Genomic DNA, 26,550 nt, shown 5'->3' on the forward strand with positions numbered 1-26,550 from the left:
AATCGATATCCTCCATAGCGTCACCGGGGCGATTACCGCCATGCACGGAACCCGCGGAGAGTCTCACTGACTCGTAATTTGCAGCGGGGTTGAAGGTGTGGGCTAAATAAGGGTATCGTCTGCTAGCTCCGGTGCGCATTTCGGGAGTCTTGTGTGACGTCAGAGGTGCTGGGCCGCTGATTGGCTTAGAGGGAACGGGCATCCTGTGTGACGTCACACGGGGTCATCGCTGATTGGTGGAGAGGAACTGGGACCCACATTTAAGGCCAGTTGAAAACATTCGGGACAGAAAAGGTTAGTTTTTCTTTTATATTAAGTGCTTTTATTACACTCTTTGCAGTAAAGGTTAATGGAAGATGACCTTTAAAGGTTGAAATGATAGATAAGGTCAACAATATACTCCTGTGCGTAAGATTAGCTGACGAACAAGCACATACTCGTATGTACCTTGCCTGTCTGCTTGAGCATATCAGTGTGCTCTACCTTATTTCCACCTATTTGAGCTGTCTGCAAGCATTTGATATACTTAATATAATTAAGATGGTGTACGTTACAAGTTGATAAACTGACTTTAGCTGTTAGTATAGACGGTATATAAACTGGAAGCTCGTAATAGAGCATTAAGACTCGTGACGGCTGGACTCTAGTCCACTGAAAACCAGTTGGTTCTGTACAAAGTTTTCCCTACAGCCTACTAAAGCTGCTGCTAAACCTACTAAGGTGCATTGAATTTTTATAACTATCTCATCATGATTGTAACTTAGCTAAATGAATTGTGGGGTTCAGTACCTGAGCCCATTATGTGCCTCTAATCCTTTCCACTATCGCCCACAAGATAGGTATGGGGTGCATAAAATATGAAAACTTAAAAACTACTAAAACATTTACCAAGTACAAAATACATTGTGTATAAAACTATAAGTTACAGATGATTAGGATTAAAAAAAAAAGGTTGAGCAATGTTTATACAGTTCGATTTATGTAACATTATATCCAAGACAGTTCGCTAATAAATTTAAAAAACCCTCCCTAATCCAATTTAACCAAACCCAACCTAACCTAATGTGCTTTTACAAGATGCTTGTGTGCACAAGGCCAAAATACCATAAATACAGTATTCTAAGTTAAAAATAAGTTAAAATACCACAAGGCCAATTATGTATTTTCCCTAGGGTGCAACCCACAACTTTTCTAGGCATTTTCAAACCCTGATTGATAATGGTAAATACGATTTACATATATTAAAAAAAAGCGTGTGTACCAAACATTTTTGTACAATATGATAGCCAGGAAGATATCCTCAAACTTCTCCATTCCGTAAGTGCCATTCAGATATCCTTGGTTGTGTTCTGTAAAAAATTCAAAACAGCAAATTTTTGCACAGTTTTCGCTCAACCACACCCTAACACTTCGGCTGGTCAGTACAGGGACGGCCTTGCTTCTTGCAGGTCTGCTTTTTATTCACGATGGTCCAAATGATTGGACCTGTCTTCTGTACATCTATTCTATTCCAGTGCCTTTTCCTTATAACTCTCCCATGTGCTATAAGTGGCTTAGTACTTTCTCCTGATAATTACCTCACCTTCAAACCTATCCCTTGTATATCATGGATTAAGTTAACACTGAAAACTTCTTTGCTATCAGAAGTGACCTAAATCTAATAAAATACTAATATCTTATTCACTCAATTGTACCTATTTTGAGAAGTAAGGTTTTAAAACATTGCAAGTACATTTTTTTGGCCTTAATGATATATATACAGTAATTCACAAGATGCAATATGGAGAATACTGTAATCACAAGGAATTGTAAGGTTTCTTTTGAGAAAGGTTTTTACCCCAAACAGACTTGTCCTGCTGCAACATTCAAATTATGACTAGTTTTGCTCTTGTAATAACTACCACCTTAGCCTATGGCAAAAATAAGATTTATTTTAAGTTTTTAGTTTTTATGGTACAGTATTAATAAAGATGATTACTATGTTAAATACTGTATTTGAAACGCAAATGAAGATACAGTGCACGTATTTGTATAATCGCCGAGCCCTGACCCTCCACAGATTGATCGACGGAGCAACTCTCTCTTCCCCCCCCCCATACTCAGCCACAAAACTCGCAGTTTTCCTTTCCATTCTTAATATTTTTTACTTTATCATATAATTCTTCATTAATATTTTCATTTAACTATTAAAATGCTTTTGCAGGCTGTAACAAATAATCAAGATCGAGGATCCAAATTGACTGGCGATTTAGAAGGTTGTTTTTAGTATAGTGGGGTCAAGACCACATTGTGCTCATAATGCCTCAGCAAGCCTGCCCCTACGCTGTCCTGGAGGGGCAGTATGAACTTCACGAAACCATTGGATCAGGCGGATTTGCAAAAGTTAAACTAGGAACACATTTGTTAACGGGAGAGAAAGTGGCGCTCAAGATAATGGATAAAAGACAACTTGGGGTGTGTATGTGTGCATTAAGTAGCTATTCTAAAGCAGATGATACCAGAGATGAATATTTAAAACTGAATTACTGTATTTCTATAATTTATTTACTCGTTTTCTCTTGACTGATGCATGTCTACTCAATTTAGTGAGAAACATGGTAATATCTGTATTATCTATAATTTAAAAACTATGAATGTAAATGCTGTTTTTCACAGGAGGATTTGCCACGGATATATTTGGAAATAGAGGCAATGAAGCAGCTGGCTCATCAGCACGTGTGTAAGCTCTACCAGGTGCTTGAGACAGACACAAAAATTATTATGGTTCTTGAGTATTGTCCTGGAGGGGAGCTATTTGATTATATAGGTAAATGCTAACTTTCATATGTAGGAGTTAATGAAATAGATTTTGCTTGTGCAATATGAATTAAATGCTGTAATGTGACTATATTCTTTTTTATTTACTAACTTAATTATTTTTTTAATGTACTGTACAGTTGAAAAAGATAGGCTAGAAGAAGACGAGGCAAGATTATTTTTCCGACAAATCTCATCTGCTGTAGCCTACGTTCACAATATGGGATATGCCCATAGAGATCTTAAACCAGTGAGTTGCCTGTATGTCTTTTGTCACTTTTAGGTTATTAATATGGTATTGTTATTGATATTTTCTCTAACCTAGTTCATTCATTTTGTACGTTGCCTATTTTACAGGTGCACGGCATATAGTACTTCACTGTGCTGTGTTTATGCGAACGTCTTTATCACTTTCACAAAATATGGGGCTTTATTAATTTTGTTCTTGTAGTGTAGGTCATAATTATCTGTACCTTTAGTATTAAATTCCGACATGAATTCTTACCAATAAATAAGAATTTTATTTTGTTGCTGTTGCCCCAGACTGGGCTTGGGGAGTAGAACAACTCCCAGAACCTGATTCAGGTACAGTATTAGTAATGTAGTGGTAGTCAGCTGGAGTAAGAAATTTGAATAAATCAATGTAAATATTGCATAATAAAAACAGAGATAGATAGATGTACTGTATATTTATATATATATTTTTTTGTTTGCTGTGATGTACTCCTAAGGTTAAGTGCTCTATTGTTAAAGTTATGACTTAATAGAGATTAATAGAGAAGTACTTTGGAGAGATGAGCATGCAGTGGTGTTGGTTGAGATCTGGTAAATGCTCAGTTTTGATGTGTTGTATGAATGAGTTAATGGTGTTGTGAGTTGCTGGTTTGGTGTTAATGTACTAGCAATTGTAAGCCAGGGGTTGTTTGATTCCCCTTTGCATATTCAAAACAAATAAGGTACATTGCAGTCAAATCGCAAGCAAACATCTTTACAAAGTTCGTTTTCTAGTTGTAAAAACAACTAGAAGGTTTTCTAGTTGTGTATTTTGTTGGTAGGCGAGGAGACAGTGTGTCAGTATAAACTAGGTGCAGCATAGGAAATAGGTCTCAGTTATAAGAAGAAAAAAAAAAGTGGAGAAAATATAGAGCACTAAATGATGCTGTTTTGTGAAAGTTGTGATATTAAAGACCCAGGGGAGGGCAAAAACCTTTTTTGTGCCTCATTGGTAATGCACATTTATTCCAGTACAGTGAATTAATGTTTCAAATATTTCTTGCAGGAGAATTTGCTATTGGATGATGATCAACAACTAAAGTTGATTGATTTTGGACTTTGTGCCAACCCAGCTGGTGGTATGGACCAGCGCCTAGCAACTTGTTGTGGCTCGCCTGCCTATGCCGCACCAGAACTAGTTTCTGGAAGATGCTACTTAGGTAAGTTAAATAAATCATTGCCAGTTATTCCCAATGCTGATATTAATAAAGATTTTGATTGGGCAGCAAAAAATAACATGATTAACAGTGATAAATTCCAGGGGTCAGATTCATGAAGCAGTTATGCAAGTACTTACGGACGTGTATATCTTTCCTCAATCTTTGATGGGTTTGGTTACATTTATTAAACAGTTTACAAGCATGAAATTTCCCAATCAACTGTTGTTATTGTTATAAACAGCTTCCTGGTGCTTCCGAGCATATTAACTGTTTAATAATTGTAAAGAAAGCCGCCAAAGATTGAGAAAAGATGAACTGGTTCGTAAGTGCTTGCGTAACTGCTTTGTGAATCTGACCCCAAGTACTTTTAGGTATGGTAAAAATGAAGACCTTAAACAAAATACAGGGTACAAGACATGATCAAATCTGCCCATAGTAGGAAAGCAGCATGTAAAGGATCTGGGAATGATGCTGTCTGATGGTGTTACGGCCCTCTCGGGACGCAACGGGGTTCTTACTCTGATGTTGTTAGAGGAAGATATATATCCGTTCCCAAGCCAGTAGTGGCTATCAAGGGATGTGATCCGTGACGCAAGTAACTTAAAGGGTGAAGGGAAAGAAAGTTAAGAACTTAAGACTATAATTACCATCACCAAATAAATATATAAAAAGAGTGCACAGGGGGGAGGGGTATTAACACTATACAAGGGGATTATTCACACAATAGTCTTCTGCTGAAGACTCTGGATCCAGAAGTTAGGTGCCGAGTCCTCGGTGCTTTCTCCGTGGCCACACAATGAAATCTCTGCGAAGTTGAGCCTACCCTGGCCACAGGTCAACCAAAACACAGGTCCACTGGGGGCACCGCCGTGGAGGCCGTCAACCACACGTCCAGCTGGTCTGCTGGCAGGTTCCGGAACAGCAAGGCTGGTCAGGCCACTCCACGGACGATATAAGGGGAACGCCCTGGACAGGAGCCTCGTGTGACACCGCAAGTCACTCTCCCGTCCTCAATACCCCAGTGGACGATCGTCTCCAACAGTCGGTCCCGGGTAAACCTTTTACTGCCACTCCACTGGCAGGCTAACACACCACAGTGTTCTTCCGGGGGGACGACGTCGCAACTGCTGCAGCAAAGCTCAAGGTTTGGAGACGGCTGCCTCGGGTAGACTGACTCAACTTCCATCACAGCAGTCCCAGGTCGACTCTGTAAGCAGACACGTCATCAATAACTGGGACACACTAAGGCACCTCACTTACAGGCTCAGACACAAACGCCTACCTATCCACTCCATAGATGACGCTGGTGTCTGAGCACCACCTCACCAGAGGTCAGCAGCGGCTGTGTGGAGCGCTGAACAGGACCGGAAACTGGCCCTTGTGGCCGGTATTCGCTGTCCTCACCAGGTGTCGTCGTCCGTTAGGCGGGGGTTTCGGGAGCTGACCCACAGATGGCGCGGTCGTTACTGCTCCGTGCTCGGACGCTGGATCCGGGTTCGTAACAGATGGCCTAATGTTTAGGAAGAAGAACCACGCAAATACAGTATAGCGTCGGCTAAGAAAAACGATAGGATGGATTATGAGAACCTTCAACTCCAGGGATCCCATCATAATGCTCATACTATTCAAACCACTTGTGCTGTTCTGCCATTAGTACTAATGCAGCCATTAGTATTGCTTGATACTCACTTTCCCTTTCAGAGCTGGAGAAATTGCTAAATATGATAAATAAATATGCACGATAAAGCACCTAAATTATTGGGATCATCTCAAAGCTTGCAAAATGCACTCTCTAGAAAGGAGACTAGGGAGGTATCAAATAATATACTGTAAAGGGAAGGTACTGGAGGGCTAAATCCCAAATTTTCACTGTAAAATAACAACGTTCTGTAGTGAACGATATAAAAGGAAATGTAGAATAGAGTCAATGAAGAGTAGAAGTGCTATAGACATAATTAGAGAACACTTCTGTAATTCTCCCCAAGCCTGGCCCCGGGCTGTGCTTGGAGAGCAGAACTCCCAGAATCTCATCCAAGTACAATCCAGGTACTGTATGAATATCAGAGGTCAATGGTCATTCAACATCCATCCAGCAAGTATAAAAAATATTACTGGAACAAAAGTGGGAATTCTTTAAGAAAACACTTGACAGTTTTTTGCAAGAATTACCTGACGAACTGGGTTGTAGTGGATATGTAGGCCTACGGGCTGCTCCAAGCAACAGCCTGTTGGACCAAGCACACTCGAGTCAAGCCTGGCCCTAGGCTGGGGTTTGGAGAGAAGAAAAACTCCCTGAACCCCATTCAGGCACAGTATAATGTTTTATAGAAATATAATTTCAGTGAATGCTGCCTAATTTTATAGTGCAATGTGTCATGCATAGGGTAGGTTGGCATGATAATTATATATATGGTATACTGTACTAAAATTACAATATTACTGCAAAAATGTGAACTAGAAAATGGTAATGTTTATTTAGGGAAAAGTACATACATTCAAAATGAGTTACAAGGAGAATGTTAGATTTTTAGGCCGAGCAAATACAGGTATATACTATTCCTAAAGCCACCAATAGGCACAGTGTATTGGGCAAGATGTGGAAAAATAAACTTAAAACTACATGAGAGAATTTTTGGAGTAGGGCGATGGCATTGAAGCTGCATCCTGGGTTGTCAGAATCACGCATTATCCTTTGGACCACGATGTGTGCTGAAAGTAACACAACTTTAAGTCCACCCGAACTTATACCGAGTTTGGAGACACCGAGCTAGTCCAATATTTTTGTTACCCATACACACTTGTGTAAGTAATGAAGTTCCCTCCAAACACAGTGTCAAATGCACAATGAAATCACTGTGGCTTGTGGCTAGGGAGCCGGTCGGCCGAGCGGACAGCACGCGGGACTTGTGATCCTGTGGTCCTGGGTTCGATCCCAGGCGCCGGCGAGAAACAATGGGCAGAGTTTCTTTTACCCTATGCCCCTGTTACCTAGCAGTAAAATAGGTACCTGGGTGTTAGTCAGCTGTCACGGGCTGCTTCCTGGGGGTGGAGGCCTGGTCGAGGACCGGGCCGCGGGGACACTAAAAGCCCCAAAATCGCCTCAAGATAACCTCAAGATATATACGTGAATTTTTTTTCCGTAGGTATATCAAGCTGTTGGGATTTCATTGTGTAGACAACTTCATCTTATGAGTGACTGTTTTTAAACTGGTCTTGTACAACTCATTAGTTAAGGCTGATGCTCCCCACCACAATGAAAAGGAGTAATATTCATAATTTATGTTAAATTCATATACTGTACAGTGGAAACTCGGGTAGCAAACGTCCCACTCTGGGAATTTTTTCAGGTTACGAACTCAATTTCCCTGGAAAATTTGAATCTGGTTACGACCTTTGCCACGCCTTGCAACTTTGTTGATACACGTATGGGTCGACTAAGTACATAGTTCCTGGTGGCATGGGCGACTGCAGTTCAGTTTACCAGTGCCTCCCGCCTAGTGATGATCGCGCTTGAATTCTTTGTAAAGAATTTAATTTTTTTCAGCTTTTTTTTGTAGTTTCTAAACATAAAGGTAATTATCATATACCATGCCATGGGTCCCAAGAAAGTCAGTGGTAAGGTGATAATTAAAAAGTGGTGTGCAGTATGGGAAGAAATACAAAGTTTTGTTGAAACGACTCGCCCAAATCAAGCTGTAGTAGGCCGTTGCCTTAACCTTTTCAATGACGGCAGTTGCCTCGCTACAGACATGTTAAAACATAGAGAGAGCAAGTTATGGAAAGGTTCTTAATGAGAAAAACAAGCATTGAGCAGTTCCTTGTGGTATGCAGGCAAAACTTAGGAGAGAGTGTACCTGAGTGAAGGCATCACTGCCTGATGTTATAATGGAATGGGACTCTCCTTCCAAACACTAACAGCTCTCCTCCTGCCCCCCTCCTCACCGTCTTCCATACGCCAATAAGATTCAGCAATAAATGTAAGCTATAACTTGTACATACTACAGTACAAAATATTTGTGTGTATTATGTATGAAATGTATTTTGAAGTTAATATTTTTGGGAGTGTGGAACTGATTAATTCAATTTATATTATTTCTTATGGAAAAATTAGTTTCGGGTTGTGAATTTTCGGTGTCTCTAGGAACGGATTAAATTAAAAAACCATGGTATCACTGTACATTAGGGAGTTTGCATAAATTTATATTCTGTAATCAGCTGCCTGCATGGTGTATATTTGATTTGACCTTAGACAATGTTATCTTAAGTATCCTGTAATCTTGCATTAATTGCAATGTAAGATTACAGATTGTAAGTTGGATATTTTTTTTTAGGTTCTGAAGCAGACATATGGAGTATGGGAGTACTATTATATGCACTGCTGTGTGGGTTTCTTCCATTCGATGATGAAAATTTGGGAGTACTCTACAGAAAAATTCAGGTTTGTCCACGAGTGTTGTAAATTTTGAAGCTCAGTGTCCTTTGTTCAAGTATCCACATTTCCATTTTTCTTGTTTTTTTACAAAAATATTTAACGAATATGAAAACTGGATATGAATCTTACCTTTGATAACAGGCAGGTGTTTACGAAAATCCTGAGTGGTTAAGTGCTGGAAGCTGCAACCTCCTGTCGGCAATGTTGCAAGTGGACCCTAAGAGGAGAATTACTGTGATGCAACTCTTAACACATCCTTGGCTTGCAATCGGTCAGCCACATCCTCTAGATGCAACTTCTAAGTACAAGGTACATATAGTATTACTATCTTTTTATTGGTTACTCTTAAAATATTAAGATGTATAGATTTGCTTTTTGTTTTTTCCAGATAATTGGTTCAACAAACTAATATGAAACTGGCAATTATAATCTTACATTTCTACTTTTTTTCTATGTACTGTATTCATAACATTCTTCTTTCAAAATAAGTTCCTTGTGGCTATTCAAATGTTTTTATTAACCCTTAAACTGCTAAGGTATTAAAAGTCCTACATCTTTATCTAGTTGCACATGGAAAGAAAGCATTTAAAACGCATAACTATCAAGCCGGTCAGCCGAGCGGACAGCACACTGGATTTGTGGTCCTGGGTTCGATCCCAGGCGCCGGCGAGAAACTATGGGCAGAGTTTCTTTCACCCTATGCCCCTGTTACCTAGCAGTAAAATAGGTACCTGGGTGTTAGTCAGCTGTCACGGGCTGCTTCCTGGGGGTGGAGGCCTGGTCGAGGACCGGGCCGCAGGGACACTAAAGCCTTGAAATCATCTTAAGATAATCTCAAGATAGATCAATCGCATATGGCAATTTATGCCTGGTAGAAATCATGGGTAGCATTTGTGGCAGTGTGGAGTAGGAGGCAGTAGCCATGATGATGCTTTAAATTATTAATGAAGAATTTATTCATATTAGGTAAATGATAGAATATAGAGTATCTATAAGATTTTAAAATTCATGAAGGTTTAATATTGAGATCAAACACTTGTTTACATATGTTTAAATAATCTGCAATTTGCAATGCCATTAGTGTAATATTTGAGTCTTTTAATATTAAAATTTTAATGTCAATTAAGTTTTGGATTATTCTAATTATTGGCTTTATTCACTGAGAAGCTATTTCTCTGGTGTGTGAAAAATGTGTTGATTATGTATGCACTATAATGTTGAAGTATTTTATTACCCTTGGATATAAAATGACTAATGTCCCGTATTCCTCCCGCAATGATCACCTTCGTCAGGATCCAGAGGTGAGAAGTATGGCCAAGTTTTTCCATTATCCCCAGTAGTTATTTTCCCAGCTTTATTTTCCCATTTCTGGTTGCTGCTGAAATGGTTTAATTAAATTAAAGCAATTAAATAGTTAAATCCTCTGCATATGATGCAGTGTCGCCTTTCTGTTGAGCAGCTGTCTTTACAATGATGAAGATGGGCAATCTGGTGCTGTAGGTCCAAATTTCTGCATGAATGTAGTTACTTCTAGTGCGTGTCTTTATAGAACACCTTTAAATGCTTGAATCTGATCCCGTTGTTGAACTAGTCAGTACTATATACTTATTATTTCTATTGCCTTCCTCTTTTTCTCAAAGGAATGTTTTGTGTACAGACGTGGTGACCCTACCATGCACTGTGTGATGCAATTCGCCCTGTAATGAAAGGGTGGAGGATTTTCGTAGTTCTTTACATGCTTGGGATAAAGTTGCTATCTCCAGACACTTTAGAAGTTTTTGATATTCTCGGTCGATTCAAAAATATTAAATTGAAGGTTATTGCAAAACCTAGGTATTGAAAGGGGGGACATTTTTTAGAAAATGACATTGGAGGAGACATAATACATGCAATACCAGGAAAGTTGTTTGTTGTTGTTATTAAAGATTCGCTACCTGAAACAAAGTTCCAAGTAGCACGGGCTATGGTGAGCCCGTAGACCAGGAAAGATTATTAACCGATTGGTGGGGGTGTGTTCTAAAAAAAAACTAGTAAGGTTTGGCTTAACATGTGCTATGGGAAGAGAAAGCTCTAAGCATGCCAACCAGAGTCAGATTTCCTCTAATCCTGTACCAACCCGTGTGTGTGTGTAGGGAAAAAAAAGTTGCATCTGGTGCAAGACATAGACATTTGTAGGTAAATTTTGACCAGTATAACCATGTATACTATGGTCTGTATTATAACTGCTGTTGCTCCCATTCTATTAGGCAACACGCCCTAAATAATGGACCTGGTTCCTGCATGTTTGACTTCGTGGGTGTCTGGAGACTAATACAGTACATTGAATATCTCTGCAACATACTTTGCAGGCTGAATTTACTTACTTGCTTCCACTGAACAAATATTTGCCAAAGTGAGTAATGTGCGGATTTACTGACGTTACAGGGCCAGCATTTACTGATCGATGGAAAAGTCAATGGGTCAGTGGCATTTATACCATTTTGGTGTAATTTGAATTTGATCTGAGAAATATTGGCAGTGAGGGTTAAATCTTTCTACAATCACTTTTCCTGATAGTTGTCCATCATGTGATAAGTTCAAATTCAAATTTGTCAGTGAATTTCACCCAGCAATCTGATATCAACATGGTTTTCCAATAGTAACGGAACACAATATGAGGGTCATTGGTGATAAATTTAAATTACTTTGGTAATGAAAAAACAAAAATGAGTTCCGGATACAAGACTCGGTCAGATCTTCTCGTAGAAAGGAGGAACCATGCAAAAGATCCTGAAATAAGTATGTTATAAAAATTAGCATTTAGCGCACAACAAAGCATACAGAATTAGAGCCAGGAAATATAGGTGGATATAATATTCAAAACAAGGTACAGTATATCACACCAAGTATGGTACTATATTAAATAGAAAAATAGAATATTACTTAGTCCTTGGTCATTTGAAGGCCAGTGAACTAGAAAATATACAGTAATCCTTAACTGCCTGCTCACATATAAAATAGTGACACACTGATATACTGGTACCAACTGAAAGCACTCAAATTGGATGCCTTGGAATAGAGATGAGACATATCATGCAATACTGTATATGTATGGAAAATATTAGGTCAGATACCGAATTTCCTCATTCAGATTATAACATAATGGAGTGAGAGATATAATAGGAAGTGCAAAATATATCCAACAAAATTATTAAAAAACACGCTATAGATCAAAGGTCCACAACTCTCTAACCTCCTTCCAAAAAAATGAGAAATATTGTTGAAATAATAGTAGCAGCTTTCAAGAGAAGACTTAACAAGTTCCTTTTGGAATTTCTGGATCAGCCTGGCTGTGTGGGCAACGAAGACAAACATCATAGATTGGGGAATGTTGTGATAGATGAACTATCAAAATTGTCCGTGGATTCAACTGTAGTACCTTGCATATGTGATTGAGAACAAAATTTAGATTCTATAAGATCCTGCCTCTGTTATGTTCCTGGTGTTTCTGTGCTTACCGACATTTTAATGATCTCTCATACTTTCTCTCCAAGTTATGAATAGAGTAGCTTTGACATGCATGTTCGTTAAATTTACCACTTGCACCGAGTTGCTTCATTTTCTGTGAACCTTGTAGTTGTTGGCATTGCTTCACTTGATTTCTGGATATTTTCTTGAGGGCAACTGTAACAATCTCCTGCTCTCTCTTGGCTCTAAGGAGGGCCATGTTTTGGTATGTCCTATAGGGATAATGTAATTTTCTTATCCCTATAGGACATACAGGACTCCTGCCAGTGAGGTAACTCGGTAAGGGAAGCCATCTCAGTGAGATAGCTTCAGGGAGGAACCAAGAGGTTCTGCAGAAAAGTAGGGTTTGGATTTAACAAATACAGTAATAGAGTATTCAGTATTTATGCATTTAAAATCATTTTTAATAAAGGTGGAAAGAACATTATATCTTGTGCAGAACTGTATATCAGCTGTTTGTACAGCTAATTAAATTATATTTCAAAAGGCTCAGCATTTTCTTGATGTACAATATAAAAGTAATTTAAGATGAAATTTAAGATTTATTTTTCTGGTTGAGTTTGGAATAATTTTGTACACAATTTTGGTTAATAATGAAGTGTTTATCTGGGAATTAAAATGGAGAAAGGAAATATGTACTCTATATTTTTAATATAATTTTCCTCGTTCAGGTATGTGGTGTTGATGAAGATGTGATCACAGAAATTGCAGTGCATCAAGGCAAGTCCAGAGTTGCCGTGCGGCAGGCAGTTTGCCGTTGGTCGTACGATTACCTCACAGCTACCTATTTCCTGCTGCTTGCACAGAAGATGAAGGGAAAACCTCTGAGACTCCTTCCAAAAGTAACTGCTCTTGGTGAGATAAAAGTATGTACAGCTGAGAATATTCATTATCAGTTTATATTACTTAGACCTAGTAATAAATACAGTACATCTAGTGTGGATTATTTATGCAGTAGCTTTGTTGCTTAATTTATTTGTCTATACTTTTGCATGAAGTTCAGTACAATACTGGTTGCTTTTGAGTAAGGAAGGTGGTAGGCCAAGACCCTAGACACCCCTGGAGTGTCATCAATGGTTGCTGTTAAGGTAGGTCTAGAGCTGTTCATTGACTGCAAACTATTGTTTTTTTTTGGGTGGAGCCCCTTGTGGCTCCCTGAAGCTCTTATATGCTGAGATGGTGCCATCTACGAAGTTGCATCAACTGTGGAGTTTTATAGCCCTACCTGGTAACAGTGCTTGAACCTGGCCCATAATAATCTGACAATAAATAGAAATTTTACAAATATTTTAATTGTGTTCGGAGTTAACATCCTCTGCCGAACTCTGTGTGTTGATTTAAGAACTGCTATAATGTTATCGCGAAACCAAAGTGTTAGTGCTGGTGTTCCTTTTCTCCCACTGGTTCACAATTGCCCCTTCAAACCTGGATACTTTTTTCAAGGCTCTGTTTTTGTTGATGCTCTCCTTTAGTTGTGAGGCTGGGTTCTGTTCTTTTGGCTCTGGTTGGCAATTTCTTTGTTTGCAGCTTTCTTCTTTTCTGATGAAGAATGAAATGGATGACTTTTGGAGTGGGCCTTTAGTGGTTGACGCTTGGTTTGTCTGGCTGGGAATGCATCATTTGTTGGTTGCACCATTGTGTCTGGTTGCAACAATTCTTGACTACCTGCGGCCACCTGCTCTGCTTCGATGGATGATGTTGATCTGGTTCCTCGGTTCAGTTCCCTGTTCCAAGATGCATTTGTCTCTCACTGTCTGCAGTGTCCTTAAATCTAACAAGCCTGCAGTCTATCTCTTTGGCCCATGATGTTCGTAAGGTTGTGGCTTTGGCCCCTGTGTTTACTAACATGTCATAGGCTGGTATTTATGCTCATGGTTTTGGTGGTTTAACAGTGTCCTGGACCTGTTATCTGGTCAGTGTTCCTGTTCCTTATCGGGCTTGTGTTTCCCTGGGTTGCGTTTCCCATCCCAGCATCTCAACTTCGTATCATTGCTACTTTTTTCCTTCCTGGCGAGTCATGTTTTTCTTCTTCTGTTAGAACGCTTCAGGGAGCTACTATGAGGCTCCTCCAGAAAACTGGCAATGGGCATAATGAAACACCTCTTTCTGGTAGGGATATCGGAGGCTCCCTTATCAACTCAGAACTGAGGTAAAGATTGCATTGAAGCCTGGGGCTCCCATAGTACTTTCTGGATGTTTTCTTGGTGAGGGTGATCGTAACAATCCCTGGCTCCCCTGTTCCCTGTGAAAGGAGGGTCAGGTTCTGGCTCTGGTCCCCGGTGGGCCATAATACTGTATAGGATTTCTATGGCTGATATGACTTGGTAAGGGATGTCATCTCAACAAAATTACTTTAGGGAGTCACTGAGGTCCTACCTGAAAGAGGCATTTCATTTAAATTCAATGCTTTTTTGTTTGTGTATCACCTGCCATGTTTGATTGGAAGATTATCTTTGTTTATAGACACTTGCTTATTCAACATTTGTGTGTGTTATTATAGTGAATTCAATATATATTCTAAAATCCAATATGTCTGAAAGGAGTAGACATTAATTATTTTAGACTCTTGCACTTGATGTGTTATAATTGAGTAATTAGAGGTATTTTAAATTTAAAAAGCAAGCCCTTGTTAAACACATGTTGTTTTTACAGTCACAGAGGGCACCAGCTCGATGCCTCCTGGAACAATTGAACCACGACAAACTTGACTCTTCAAGTCACAAAGACCCGGTATCCAACAGCTTGGCCAACTCTCCTCGTGGGATGCATACATCACTTGAAGGGGGACTGAATGATGTTGATCTTCTCTCCATATGTAAACCTATTGACCCATTAAGTGATAAAGTGGATGGTAGGTTTTGTTTGTAATTTGTGTTTTGGAGTTATCCTTTCATGGGTTGTACCTTAAATTAATTGAAAATAGTGCTATAAGAATTCTATTATATTACAGTACTGTACTGTGAAACCCGTATTTACTGGGTTAATACAAAATAAATAAATAAATGTGTTTCACGGATTTTGCCAGCTTTGTAAATGCTAGCCAATTAACCAGATTATCTCGGAAGCAGTGGGCATTCATTTGAAAAGTATAACTAGTCTAACCATATACGCTAATGCAAGTTATCTCAATGTAGATAAAGTGAGATAGTTTTTTTATATAATTATAATGCAGCAGCAGACGACTTGTTCTCTCCACAGAGGACATGAGGGCTGAAATAATTTTTCATTAAATGGTCACTGTCTCTAGATGAGGCCTCCAGTAGTCCGAAGCTTGACCTTACTCAAGGGATATTATTATGTACACAGTGTGGACTTGGAATGAATCATCCAGGGATGATATTCTGCCGCAGAACAGTCAAGTTATTCTTTCGTAAATACGGTACTTTAAAAATATGGTATAAATTTAATGATCAGCTAAGAAAATTTACAAAAAGTTGAGAACAATTATATGTATTTATATAGTATACAGTATATCTTTCGATCCCTAATAACTTTACTTAGCCCAAGCTTCAAGTAACCAGATTTTATCTTTGCTAAATGCCTGCAGGTATCAATTGATTCAGTAATGGGGTTGCATTGTACTTTACATATAGCAAAGCTGATTTTTGTTTTCCTTTATATACAGGTAAACTTTCCCCACGTAAGGAAACCAGCACAGAACTAGAACTCACACCGTTAACTTCGCCAAAGAAGCGTCGTACTCCTTCAGTTAGTGATGAGGAAAAGGAAAACTTTGCTCAACCACGTTTACCAACACCAGGGCACAAATCTCGCAAGAAACCAACTCCGTCTACACCATGTAAGAATTGATTTCTGATTTGGCTTTTTGCTTTTCTGTATAAAGGATAACAAATGAATTGTCATCTGCCACCAATAGAAAGGATTTATATACATACATGTAGTGCATACATACATGTTTCCTGATTGATCAAACAGTCAACTGGGAAACCTGTTAACAAGAATAGAACAACTATTAAAACCAGCCACAGGTATAACACTTGTGCTCACAGTCAGTCCAAGGCTAAGAGAGTTAGGTCTACCTATTTATGACGTTCCTCTTAGCTTTTTGTAACTGGTGCATTTTTTATCTGCCACTGTTCAGTATGCTGTTGTTACTTGCTCATGGAGCTGTTAATTAATTCCATTTGCTTGCCACTCTCATTGCATGATATACTCTTGCTTATCTGTGTTTTTCTTGGCTTGGTGCCTTCTTTTGATAATTACTTGTGTTTCAACTGCTTCATAGCCTTCCTTTGATAATTACTTATTTAATGTGTGTCAACCTTACACCTGTATCCATTCTTTCTGCTCTTACTAGCCTGAAAAAGACTCTTTCTATTCACATTGTTTGTTCCCCTCAACATTGTGATCAAATTGCCGCTGGCCTTTCTCTATCTGGACATTCTGAAGAAATGGTTTAAAATCTGCACACAGAAATTACACCACATGAGACCAGAAGGCATGGCAAGTTGTGCAGAATACCCCCGTTGAAAAGTAGAGGTGTAATAAGCATGCTGAAAGAAAATGATGTTAACATCAAACGCCCAAGACTTTTCAACACTCCCTCTACACAACACTAGGCATAACTGTCTGACCCCTCACAGTGCACAGTGTTCAAAATAGAACTTGATAAACACCTTCAAAGAATAACTGATCAACCCGGGTGTGATTCATATGTCAGGGTGTGAGCAGCTGCATCAAACAACTTGACTGACCAGACCACCAACCAGAAGACCTGGTTAAACCATCCACAACTTGCCACAAATGTTTCATCAATGAACGTTCTCCGTAATTTCTTCTTTAAATCACCAAAAAGACTTCTTGCTTTCTCTTTATGAGCATAAGGCTGATTGGATTTTTATGATGATTCTGGTCTGCAATCTACAGTATTAACATCTATTCCATGTTGCAATTTAAATGTGATATTTTCCTTATTGTCATTGATTTCAGTGGTAGGTATGTACCATTGAAGTAGGACTCGAGAGATGAATCTCTCTCTAGACACAACACGGTAAGCAATCTGGTGTGGCAATGGGAGGTAGAAATGAAATATTTAATAGTTTTTAAAATAATGTACTGAACTAAACCCCTACTCTTCTCCATTATTTATACACATTACCAGAGGATATATGAATGACTTAGCAGATCAGCATTATCGTATGAAGTTCTGGGAGATTTTTTATACTTGTCATATCCAACTTGGTGCACTCCTTTTTAATTGTATTTACAGATCACTACTATTGCTTTAGTTGCTCACAATATATATTTGCTACGTGCCATTGCAAAGTCTCCCAGAAGTGGCTCACAAGCTGAAGGCACTACTATTTTTTATTTATTTTTTTTGCCTTCGGATCTGCATGATGTTTTGTACACTTAATTTTAATACCTTTAGGACAAATTAAAGATGAAATGACATGAATTTTGGGGGAAATAATGATTGTTGAAATATTTACATTTTAAACTTGTTTGGAGAATATAGAAGTTTTAATTATTTGTTGAATATTTAATGCCCCATTATTTTACTTTACAATGTGAATGGGTACATCGGTACAGAACAAAAAATTACATGTACTTCATTGTTGATGCACAAGTATACTGTAATTATTTTATGTATAAGAACTAATGTAGGCTATAGTTCTTGCACATTATTAATGCTAGAGACTTACAGGTCAATTTTGTCCTCAGTACCAGGCAAGATGTCACCCTCGAGATCGGTGGACAGTGGCTTAAATGAATATTCATCGCCATCAAAATCTAGGTGAGATAAAAAATCATTTTATTGTTTTATCAGAATTTTGTAGATAAATATATTACTAAATTCGAAGAAAGGGTAATTACCTAAGATCATTAATAAAGTTTTCTTAAGTTTTCCCCCATGCATGCCAACAGGCAATATAGTTTGTAAGGTAAGTTACAACAAAAGTTACTTGTATTAATAGATGTATTATAAAATTATATTAAAAACTGCGTGTAGTGTATTATAAAATTTGATTAAAAAGTGGATGCAGTAATAGTGACTTGCATAAAGGAGGTTCTCCCTGCTTTCATTAACTGTTGACAACAAAATGTATATTGGGTACATGTATATGGGTTTGCACAGGTTTCTCAAACCACCTTACACAAGCTAGGTTACTTGTATGACTGAATATTTCCAACAGTTTCCCTAAGTATAGGGGTCTTGCTTCATGTAGGTCGTCGGTTAATCCCCGATTGTCCAAGTGGTTGGGCACCATTCCTTTTCCATCCCAAATCCTTATCCTGACCCCTTCCTAGTTCTATATAGTCTTAATGGGTTGGCATTTTCCCCTGATAATTCCCTCCATCCCTCCCCTAATTCTATTGAACCATTTCTAACTGATATGTTATTTTTCTCGCAGATTCTTAACTGTTAACACGGATGAATGGGGATGGACACCAGAACGAACTCCTCGATCTTCAAGGAAAGTATTTGGCAGTATTGAAAAGCGATTAGATAAGATGAGAAATATGCTTACACCTCGCAGAAAGTTAAATGCTGATTCAGGTCCATGCATTGTAGAAAGCAAGGTAAGTAAAGGCTGGCACTTAATTAGTATCTGAGAATATGTTCTTCTTTAGTAAGTTCTATGCACTATCATTTCTGCATAAAATTATTCTGCATCATTTTCAGTTTTGTGCCCTTCCAATTTTTTCAAAGAGCATGAATTGACTTGATAAGTAGCATAAGGACTTTTAACAAATGAAAGCTCAGCCAGTAGCTAAAATTGGTTAAATCAGGTACAAGTATCAAAGTGAGTAAAAGTAAATCCTGGACCCAGCAGTAGTAGTGGAATGGGTAACATGATGATGAAGAATTGACGATCAATTTCAGAAACACTGCTTAACATTTTGGAAAGCTACATGCAGCACAGTCAGGCTCTAAAACTAACCAGGGTTGTCAATGTGCAACCGGTCCTCAGGGAGGAGATTCGCTCAAGGGAATGGATTGGGAATGACTACATAATTAGTGGTATTATTTACTTTATCCATGGTAAGGTTAGGTTTCATTACGTTTGGTTACATTAATCCACTGTATTATTTACAAACTGTGATGTGGAATTAAAAAACTATTTCAGTGTGTCAGAGAATTCCATTTACAGAACACCAATTTCTTCAAAGAAAATGTTTTCAACATACAATTTTTATATTTTAAACCAATGATTTAAAATACAATAACGTTATAATTTGAGAATATTCTCCGTTTATGACAAAGATTCATTTGCTAGTTTACATGTAGAATATTATTGAAACCATAATATGCTTTCAGACCATCACAGATATCTAGATTTTATCCAGGTTTATTATATCCAGGTGGTTTGAAAGGGGATGTGGTTTCCTCATGGTAATGGATTTATTGTGAGGACGGGTTCCATTGTAATACAACTAGCAGTGAAACAAGGGAAACAACCTCCTTGATGCACAAGTAAATTGGTAGGTTAACAATAACGACAGTTGGAAATGACAATTCATTTGGAACCATTAGATTCGAGGCAGAGAGCATAAGTGGCTGATGAACACCTAACCTCTTCTTAAATTAAGGAGGGAGGGCATAGGTAACCACAGGTAAAAATAAACAATGGAAAAATCACTAAAGGCCTCTCTCTCTCAAGCAAAAATCTGAAAGCATTTATCACCTCCCCCTCACCACCCCCATAGGGGTAACCCATCAGGAGTCATCTGAAGGAGAGAAACATGAAAACCTCACCGAAGATATCTTCTGTGGTCTTTGCCAAGAACTTCTAGGAAGTGATGTCTGACACTGCAGAGAGACTAGGGATGGATGAAAAACAGTAAATTTTATTTAACATTAAGAAAATAAAAATCCCTAACCTGAAGAAAGTGATGCTGTATACCACATCAACTATATTATTATAGGTAGATCAAATTATGAGAACAGTGGTCAGCAGCGACCAGAAGCTGGTAGAGAAACATATCAAAGAATAACATACAGCAAGTGTGGTTGGGGAGGGAGGTTGGTATTTATAGCAAGATGCATCAATACAAGAATATCATCTTCAGCTGTACCTAGCACTGGTGATGCCCTACTTAGACTACACAATGAAATGCTGGTTGCTGTACTGCAGAATGGTACATGGCTAGCAGGTGGGGTCATAATGAGCTGAATGTCACTTCACCCTTAGTCACTGATGGATAAACACCGCCTTATCCTTCACCACCACAATATTTGCATTGAGAGATACTCTGGCTCCAGGATATCTTGTTAACTCCTATGTAATTCAAACATATTTTGTTTACGTTGCATTAAAAACAATATTTGGGAAGTATCTGCAGCTATTCAGGCTAAACGTTCTGGTATAAACAACTGTTTACCTGTATTTATTGCATGATTATTATTTTTTTTATCAATGTTGTGTTGCAAAGAAAATTATTTCCATTTTGTTAGTTGTGTTAATATGATTGAGAAGCTGGGTATGTTTTGTTGCAGAATTTATACAATGTGAGTACGACAGGAAGCAGGAACCCTGACCAGGTACTTCATGATCTGCGACGAGCGCTACTTAATAAAGGCATCCTTTGTAATCAGAAGGGGTAAGTATCACTGAGCTATGTATTGTTTGTGTGAAGTGTTTTATGATCAATGTAAAGCAATGGTGTGTTTTGGCAGCGGAGGAGATCAAGTAGTAATTTGTGTGTGTTCACGTGTGTGTGATGTGTGTGTGTACTCGCCTAATTGTACTTGTCTAATTGTGCTTGCGGGGATTGAGCTTTGGCTCTTTGGGCCCGCCTCTCAACGGTCAATCAACTGGTGTGCAGATTCCTGAGCCTACTGGCTCTATCATATCTACATTTGAAACTGTGTATGGAGTCAGCCTCCACCACATCTCTGCCTAATGCATTCCACCTGTTAACTACTGACACTGAAAAAGTTCTTTTTAACGTCCCTGTGGCTCATTTGGGTACTCAGTTTCCACCTGAGTACCCAAATGAGTGTGTGTGTGTGTGTGTTTTCCACACTACTTTGGGACTTGACAAGTTTCCTGATGTGGCTGTGTAATAGTTTGACATGCCATTTGATTTATTAGCTTTCATTTTCAAATGGCTTTTTCACTTCTGAATTGATCGATTCATCATGATGTATATTTATTCCAGGCCCCTTCTGAATTATTTGTTTCCCACCATTCCTTGTGCTTTGGCAATTTTTTGTTGATTCCTGTTCCTCTTTCACTCATTCAGCTGGACTGAATCAGTTTGTAGCTTTGTGCCGTACTGTTTTCCAGATTGGATTCGCTTATGCCCATGTACTTGTTGCTCTGTAACCCAGCTTCAACTAAGTAATTAAAGTGTGAAGATGCAGATATTGCTGGCTTCTGGTGTAACATTTGAATCTATTTTCCTGATGATTGTCAGATGTGGATGTTAGATTTAATTGTTTGGGGGTATTGGTATGTGTTTGTAATTATTTAAGTTAAAAATACCTGAATGAAGGAACAGGATGATATCTGTGTTTGTGAGATCCAGTCTATCCTATAATCATTGGCAAAGAACGTTTTTGAAGCTTTTGATGATTTTGGTATGTCCTCCCGTCTCTTTAAATTAACTTAACACTTTAATTTAATAAATTAATTTATTCTCTGCATCTACCACTGTTTGCAAAGTTTTCAACACCTCTGTTGGATTCATGACCTCTTGTTTTTGACGTTACTTTCAGCCCTTTAGCACGAAGAGCTTGGGGGTAGAGGAAGGAAGGGTATCTGGGGTGGGGGATGGGAGGGAGGAACTTTGCACTGAGAGACTGTATGTGTGAAGGGTAGAGAGGGAGGCAGGGTAAGTGAGTTTATAGGTGCTGGGAGCAGTGGGTGGGTGTGGGTGGCATGAGCAAGTAGGTGCATGGGTGTAGGTGGGGTGACAGGTAGGCTCTCACAAAATCACACGATTTGTACAAGACCAGATCATGTTTAATCTGTTGGTGGGGTGGGAAGGTGTTTACTCGTGAGACAAATTACAAAGTGGTTGACTAGCAATATGGTATTCATGTATTTTCATATATTTATTCATGTAATTAGACCACTCTTCAAAAACAGTTAACTTTGACAAGCAGGCTAACATCATCATTCAAGTTAAATGATATGCTTTGATTTGTATGTCTCAAAAATGATTGGTTTTATGAGGATTTTTGGTGGCCAGGGAATGCATCCTCTAGTGGAAAGTCCCGCTTCACATTGCAAACAAATGCTTTAGGAACACATTCTCAGGACATAACTCGTTCGTAGTGACGGGACTGTCTGTACGTATATCAGAAGACACCTTGTTATGTTGGATGCTGTGGGTACCCAACATAACATGTAGGATAAAGTCACACTTGTGTATATGTAAAATTTATATAAGGAATTACACCAAGTCCTTACATTAAAAAATGAAATAAATGTGTAAAGATATCTTTATGGCAACTCCTGCCCCACTTTTTCCTGGGTGTAACCTCAACTGGGCAATTGCTCCTTGAACATGCAGGAATCGCAATGTCGTTGTGAGATTTCCATGCTTTATCACGGCCAAACTAAGCCGCATTGTTTTAATTTTACCATGATCAGGCCACGAACTTTGACAATGTTAGAGGGAATTTTGCCCCCACCTCCTCCCCTGTGCACCAAGGCATTGTTTAATATGAAGGGGCTCAGGCCAGGTGTTAAAAGTTCACACTCACATCTATAACAGATGTACTGCAGTTTGGGCATGGTGCTCACATTTTTCCTTTTTCAGGTACACTTTACGTGGCAAGGTTCGTGATGATATTGGAGGTGCCAAGCTAAGTTTTGAATTGGAGGTGTGTCGAGTGCCACGTCTTAATGTTGTAGGCATCAGGCGCAAGAGACTGAAAGGTGATGCCTGGATCTATAAAAGAGTGTGCGAGGAAATATTGCGGCTTGCTCAGACCACCACCTCAAATAACACGCCGCCTACCTCCTCCACAGCAAACACTCCTGCAAATGGTTCTTCCTGTGTTGATCAAACCAATATCATAACTTAATATACATGATGTTCTTAATACACTTAAACTGGGGATAATCATTTACAATTAAAATCAGGTTCAAGTAAGAAAGAATAATATATATATTATGCATGCATCCAGAATGTTACAAAACACGTGAGCTTGAATTACAAGAATAATCTATGAATTGGAAAATAGTGTTAGTACCATTGTGTCCTGAGGGACCTTGTCCAAAGCAAGTTCTAACAAGGCTTCTCACGTAGAAAAGGTACCAAAACGTTTCCCCATACACATTTTATTCTTGTGTGTGTGTGTGTGTATATATATACACACACACAAGTACAGTATATGTATGTATGTGTGTGTGTGTGAATTTTGAGTTTTGGAATAATATTGAAAGTCATTTAATGTGCAGCTTACATTCGTAGTGCATAATTAAAAGTTTAAATAATGTAGATATACTCATTCCCTTAGTCATTTTAATAAATTTATTTTTAACTGAAGATAGCCTTCATCTTTGCATCTTGGCTTGAGAAGTGAAAGTAGTGAGGTAATTGTACTTACTAATACACACAAGGAATTTGTCAGCATCCTTGACATGTTATTTCCTCAGGGAGTTCCCTTTCCTTAAGAAGGGTATATTCTACTCTTTCTCCTCAGCCATCCTGTAAGTCAGGAGTCCTTGATTAGCCTTGACCACTAAGGGTTTCTACGGTTTTCAGACTTTTTGAGGAGACTTTGAAGTATTTGGTAAGATATTTCTTGCAGTAAACGAGGGCATGTTGACAAATGAATGCCAGTCCTTTGATTTGAAGGATAACAGAATTTGACAAAATACCTGGCGTTTTAAAAATGAGGCGGCAGGCAACAAATTTTACTAGATTTTTTTTTGTGTTGTGATTTATTAACAGTATGAACATCCATTATTGTTTAATAAATTGATCAAACTTAAATCGTAAGTGCTATCCCACTTGGACTAAAAGAACTTGAAGATGCATTACTGGGAGCACTCTAAATATAGTTCATTGTATGAAGGGAAGAGCAATAACGTATCTGCTGAACCTTTTTTTTTTTCTGGCAAATGCTGTGAATTTAATGGATATTTTACATTCAGTATGTATTAACTTCAGAACTTTCGGCATCTCTGGACTCTTCATTTCTTTGAATAGGTGGAGAGATGTATATATGTATGTGTGTGTATTTTTTATAAGTTGCAGAATTTGCTTTTTAGTAAATTTTTTTAAATAATTACTTTCTTGTGCATTTATAGGTAAATTCAACTTGACATTTATTATTCAGATTTTTAATATTTTGAACCACAAATATGACAACTTCACCTATCCTAAATATTTTGATTATTCCTAATATTGCCTAATTTCAGTAAAAGTTTATCAATATTAAGTAATAACTTAATTATTGAAATATCATTATCACAATATTTGATGAAAAAATCCTGTAAAGATAGTGCAAAAATAAATTAGACACTGCTTTTGCAAGCCGTTTATTAGCAGAACGGTCGGACAATTTTGCCTAAAAAGCGCAATACAAAAAATATTTATTTATTTTACAGCAGTACTCTCCAAATACCTGTAATGTGAAGTATCTTGATAAACAGCATACTGTTATTCAGATAAATTTTGCTCAATTTGAATAATATGTAAATCTATGAATATTTAGTGTATAAATAACCCAACACGTGAAATTAAAAGTGGTGACGTTTCATTCTGTCTTGAACACTTGCCGAGTTGTTGTGACGTGTGTCCAGGAAGGCACAAAAATGTTACCACTTACATTTGTCATACATTGTGTGGGTTACCTACCTTGAGGTTACCGCGAGGTGATTCTAGGGCTCAGCGACCCCGCGGCCCGGTCGTCAACCAGGCCTCCTCGTTGCTGGACTGGTCAACCAGGCTGTTGGACGCGGCTACTCACAGCCTGACATATGAGTCAACCTGGTTGGGGGAGGGGGGGGTGTGTTTTAGCCACAATAGTGTTTACATTTAGAATATAGTAGGATTATTTTTCTCGCCTTGTTTTAGGGAAATGATTTTTTTGTTCTTTGGTAATAGTGTTTAATTGAAGAATAGTTCTGTTAATATTATAATGCCTGTGTTAATAATAATAATAGATTCATTATTATACTCTATTTTTCATGTTTTGTATAGTCAAATTATGTAGATTCCAAATGCTCATTAAATCGGTTATAAGTCTCGTCATATATTTATTATACTGCAGTTTTAAGAAAAAATATTAAAACTCATGATGTGTGTATTACTGTACTAACATGGGAAGGAAGCCTAATAAATATCATAGTATTTGCTCTTGTAAGTTACAAGTTAACAAGATACCCAGGGTGTGTGTACACACTGTAGGTATAAATATTTTGGGACAATTTGTGCAAATTTGACATAGCTTAATTTTTTTGGACTATAAAATGTGGGAGCCATTGCTTGTGCCACAGCCAGCATGTTTTTTGCTGACATGTCGGCTGGTAAATTTTTTTACTGCGGGATTTGCTGCGATAATTACATGGATTTTAGTGTGAGGTCTAACACATACAGGTAAGGAAATTGTCCAGTTAAATAATCACTGAAAAATTTAATCTGTTTTGTACATACTGCTTGTCTGATTTGACTATGTATATATATATACGTGTAATGCATGTGTATACTGTAAGTATATATATATTAGTATATTTTGATAGCAGTCTTTCCTGCAGGCATATACAGTATTATTGAATGTGACAAAGGGTGACATCAATGAATCTAGAAGAAATCGTCTCTATTTTCCTTATATTTTAATTCACTTGAGAAGGAAGTTTAAATATTAACTCCAACGTTCATTTTTTAGTTTTATTTGGCCTGACGCTAAGAATTGTTTCATTTTCTTTGGACAATGTTGAATAGAAATTATTACAAATTGTCTTGGTGTATCATATGTACCCAGAGGATGAGGCGAAGATCACATCACTTGTAACTCCACTGTATGTTGCTACTGTCCTCTTTGCATAATTTCTGTTGTGTTTTGGCCACCCGAGAGGTGGCATGGGCATGAATAACCCGTAATTTGTGTGTTTGGTAGATAATATATCTGACATTCCACAACACCTACCGACTGTCAGGTAGTTAGTACCACAATCTGCCAGCTGGATATCATAGTATTTGCTCATGTAAGTTACAAGTTAACAAGATACCCAGGGTGTGTGTACACACACACATACACACTGTAGGTATAAATATTTTGGGACAATTTGTGCAAATTTGACATAGCTTAATTTTTTTGGACTATAAAATGTGGGAGCCATTGCTTGTGCCACAGCCAATTGAAAAATAGTTCTGTTAATATTATAATGCCTGTGTTAATAATAATAGATTCATTAAATATTTAGTTTAGTAGGAGTTGGAAACATCACCACA

At 38.1% G+C, this 26,550-nt stretch overlaps 1 protein-coding gene across 7 annotated transcripts in view; it reads left to right on the forward strand.

Moving 5' to 3' along the window:
- LOC123759588 (maternal embryonic leucine zipper kinase) overlaps nucleotides 1-25,976 on the forward strand; it is a 134,955-nt gene extending 108,979 nt beyond the window's left edge. For 3 of the 7 annotated variants that reach the window (XM_069316756.1, XM_069316743.1, XM_069316734.1), the window contains exons 2-14: nucleotides 2,204-2,454; nucleotides 2,656-2,806; nucleotides 2,937-3,046; nucleotides 4,076-4,229; nucleotides 8,561-8,667; nucleotides 8,803-8,970; nucleotides 12,840-13,034; nucleotides 14,821-15,019; nucleotides 15,794-15,967; nucleotides 17,854-17,926; nucleotides 18,546-18,714; nucleotides 20,633-20,736; nucleotides 22,906-25,976. In XM_069316756.1, the coding sequence (XP_069172857.1) occupies nucleotides 2,299-2,454; nucleotides 2,656-2,806; nucleotides 2,937-3,046; nucleotides 4,076-4,229; nucleotides 8,561-8,667; nucleotides 8,803-8,970; nucleotides 12,840-13,034; nucleotides 14,821-15,019; nucleotides 15,794-15,967; nucleotides 17,854-17,926; nucleotides 18,546-18,714; nucleotides 20,633-20,736; nucleotides 22,906-23,173 (2,028 nt within the window). In that variant the 5' untranslated portion in view covers nucleotides 2,204-2,298 and the 3' untranslated portion in view covers nucleotides 23,174-25,976. The other 4 variants (XM_045744699.2, XM_069316751.1, XM_069316748.1 and 1 more) reach the window with 4 other exon arrangements.
- The last annotated feature ends 574 nt before the right edge of the window (nucleotides 25,977-26,550 follow it).

The sequence above is a fragment of the Procambarus clarkii genome, chromosome 8 (assembly GCF_040958095.1).
Source record: "Procambarus clarkii isolate CNS0578487 chromosome 8, FALCON_Pclarkii_2.0, whole genome shotgun sequence".
Lineage (NCBI taxonomy): Eukaryota > Metazoa > Arthropoda > Malacostraca > Decapoda > Cambaridae > Procambarus > Procambarus clarkii.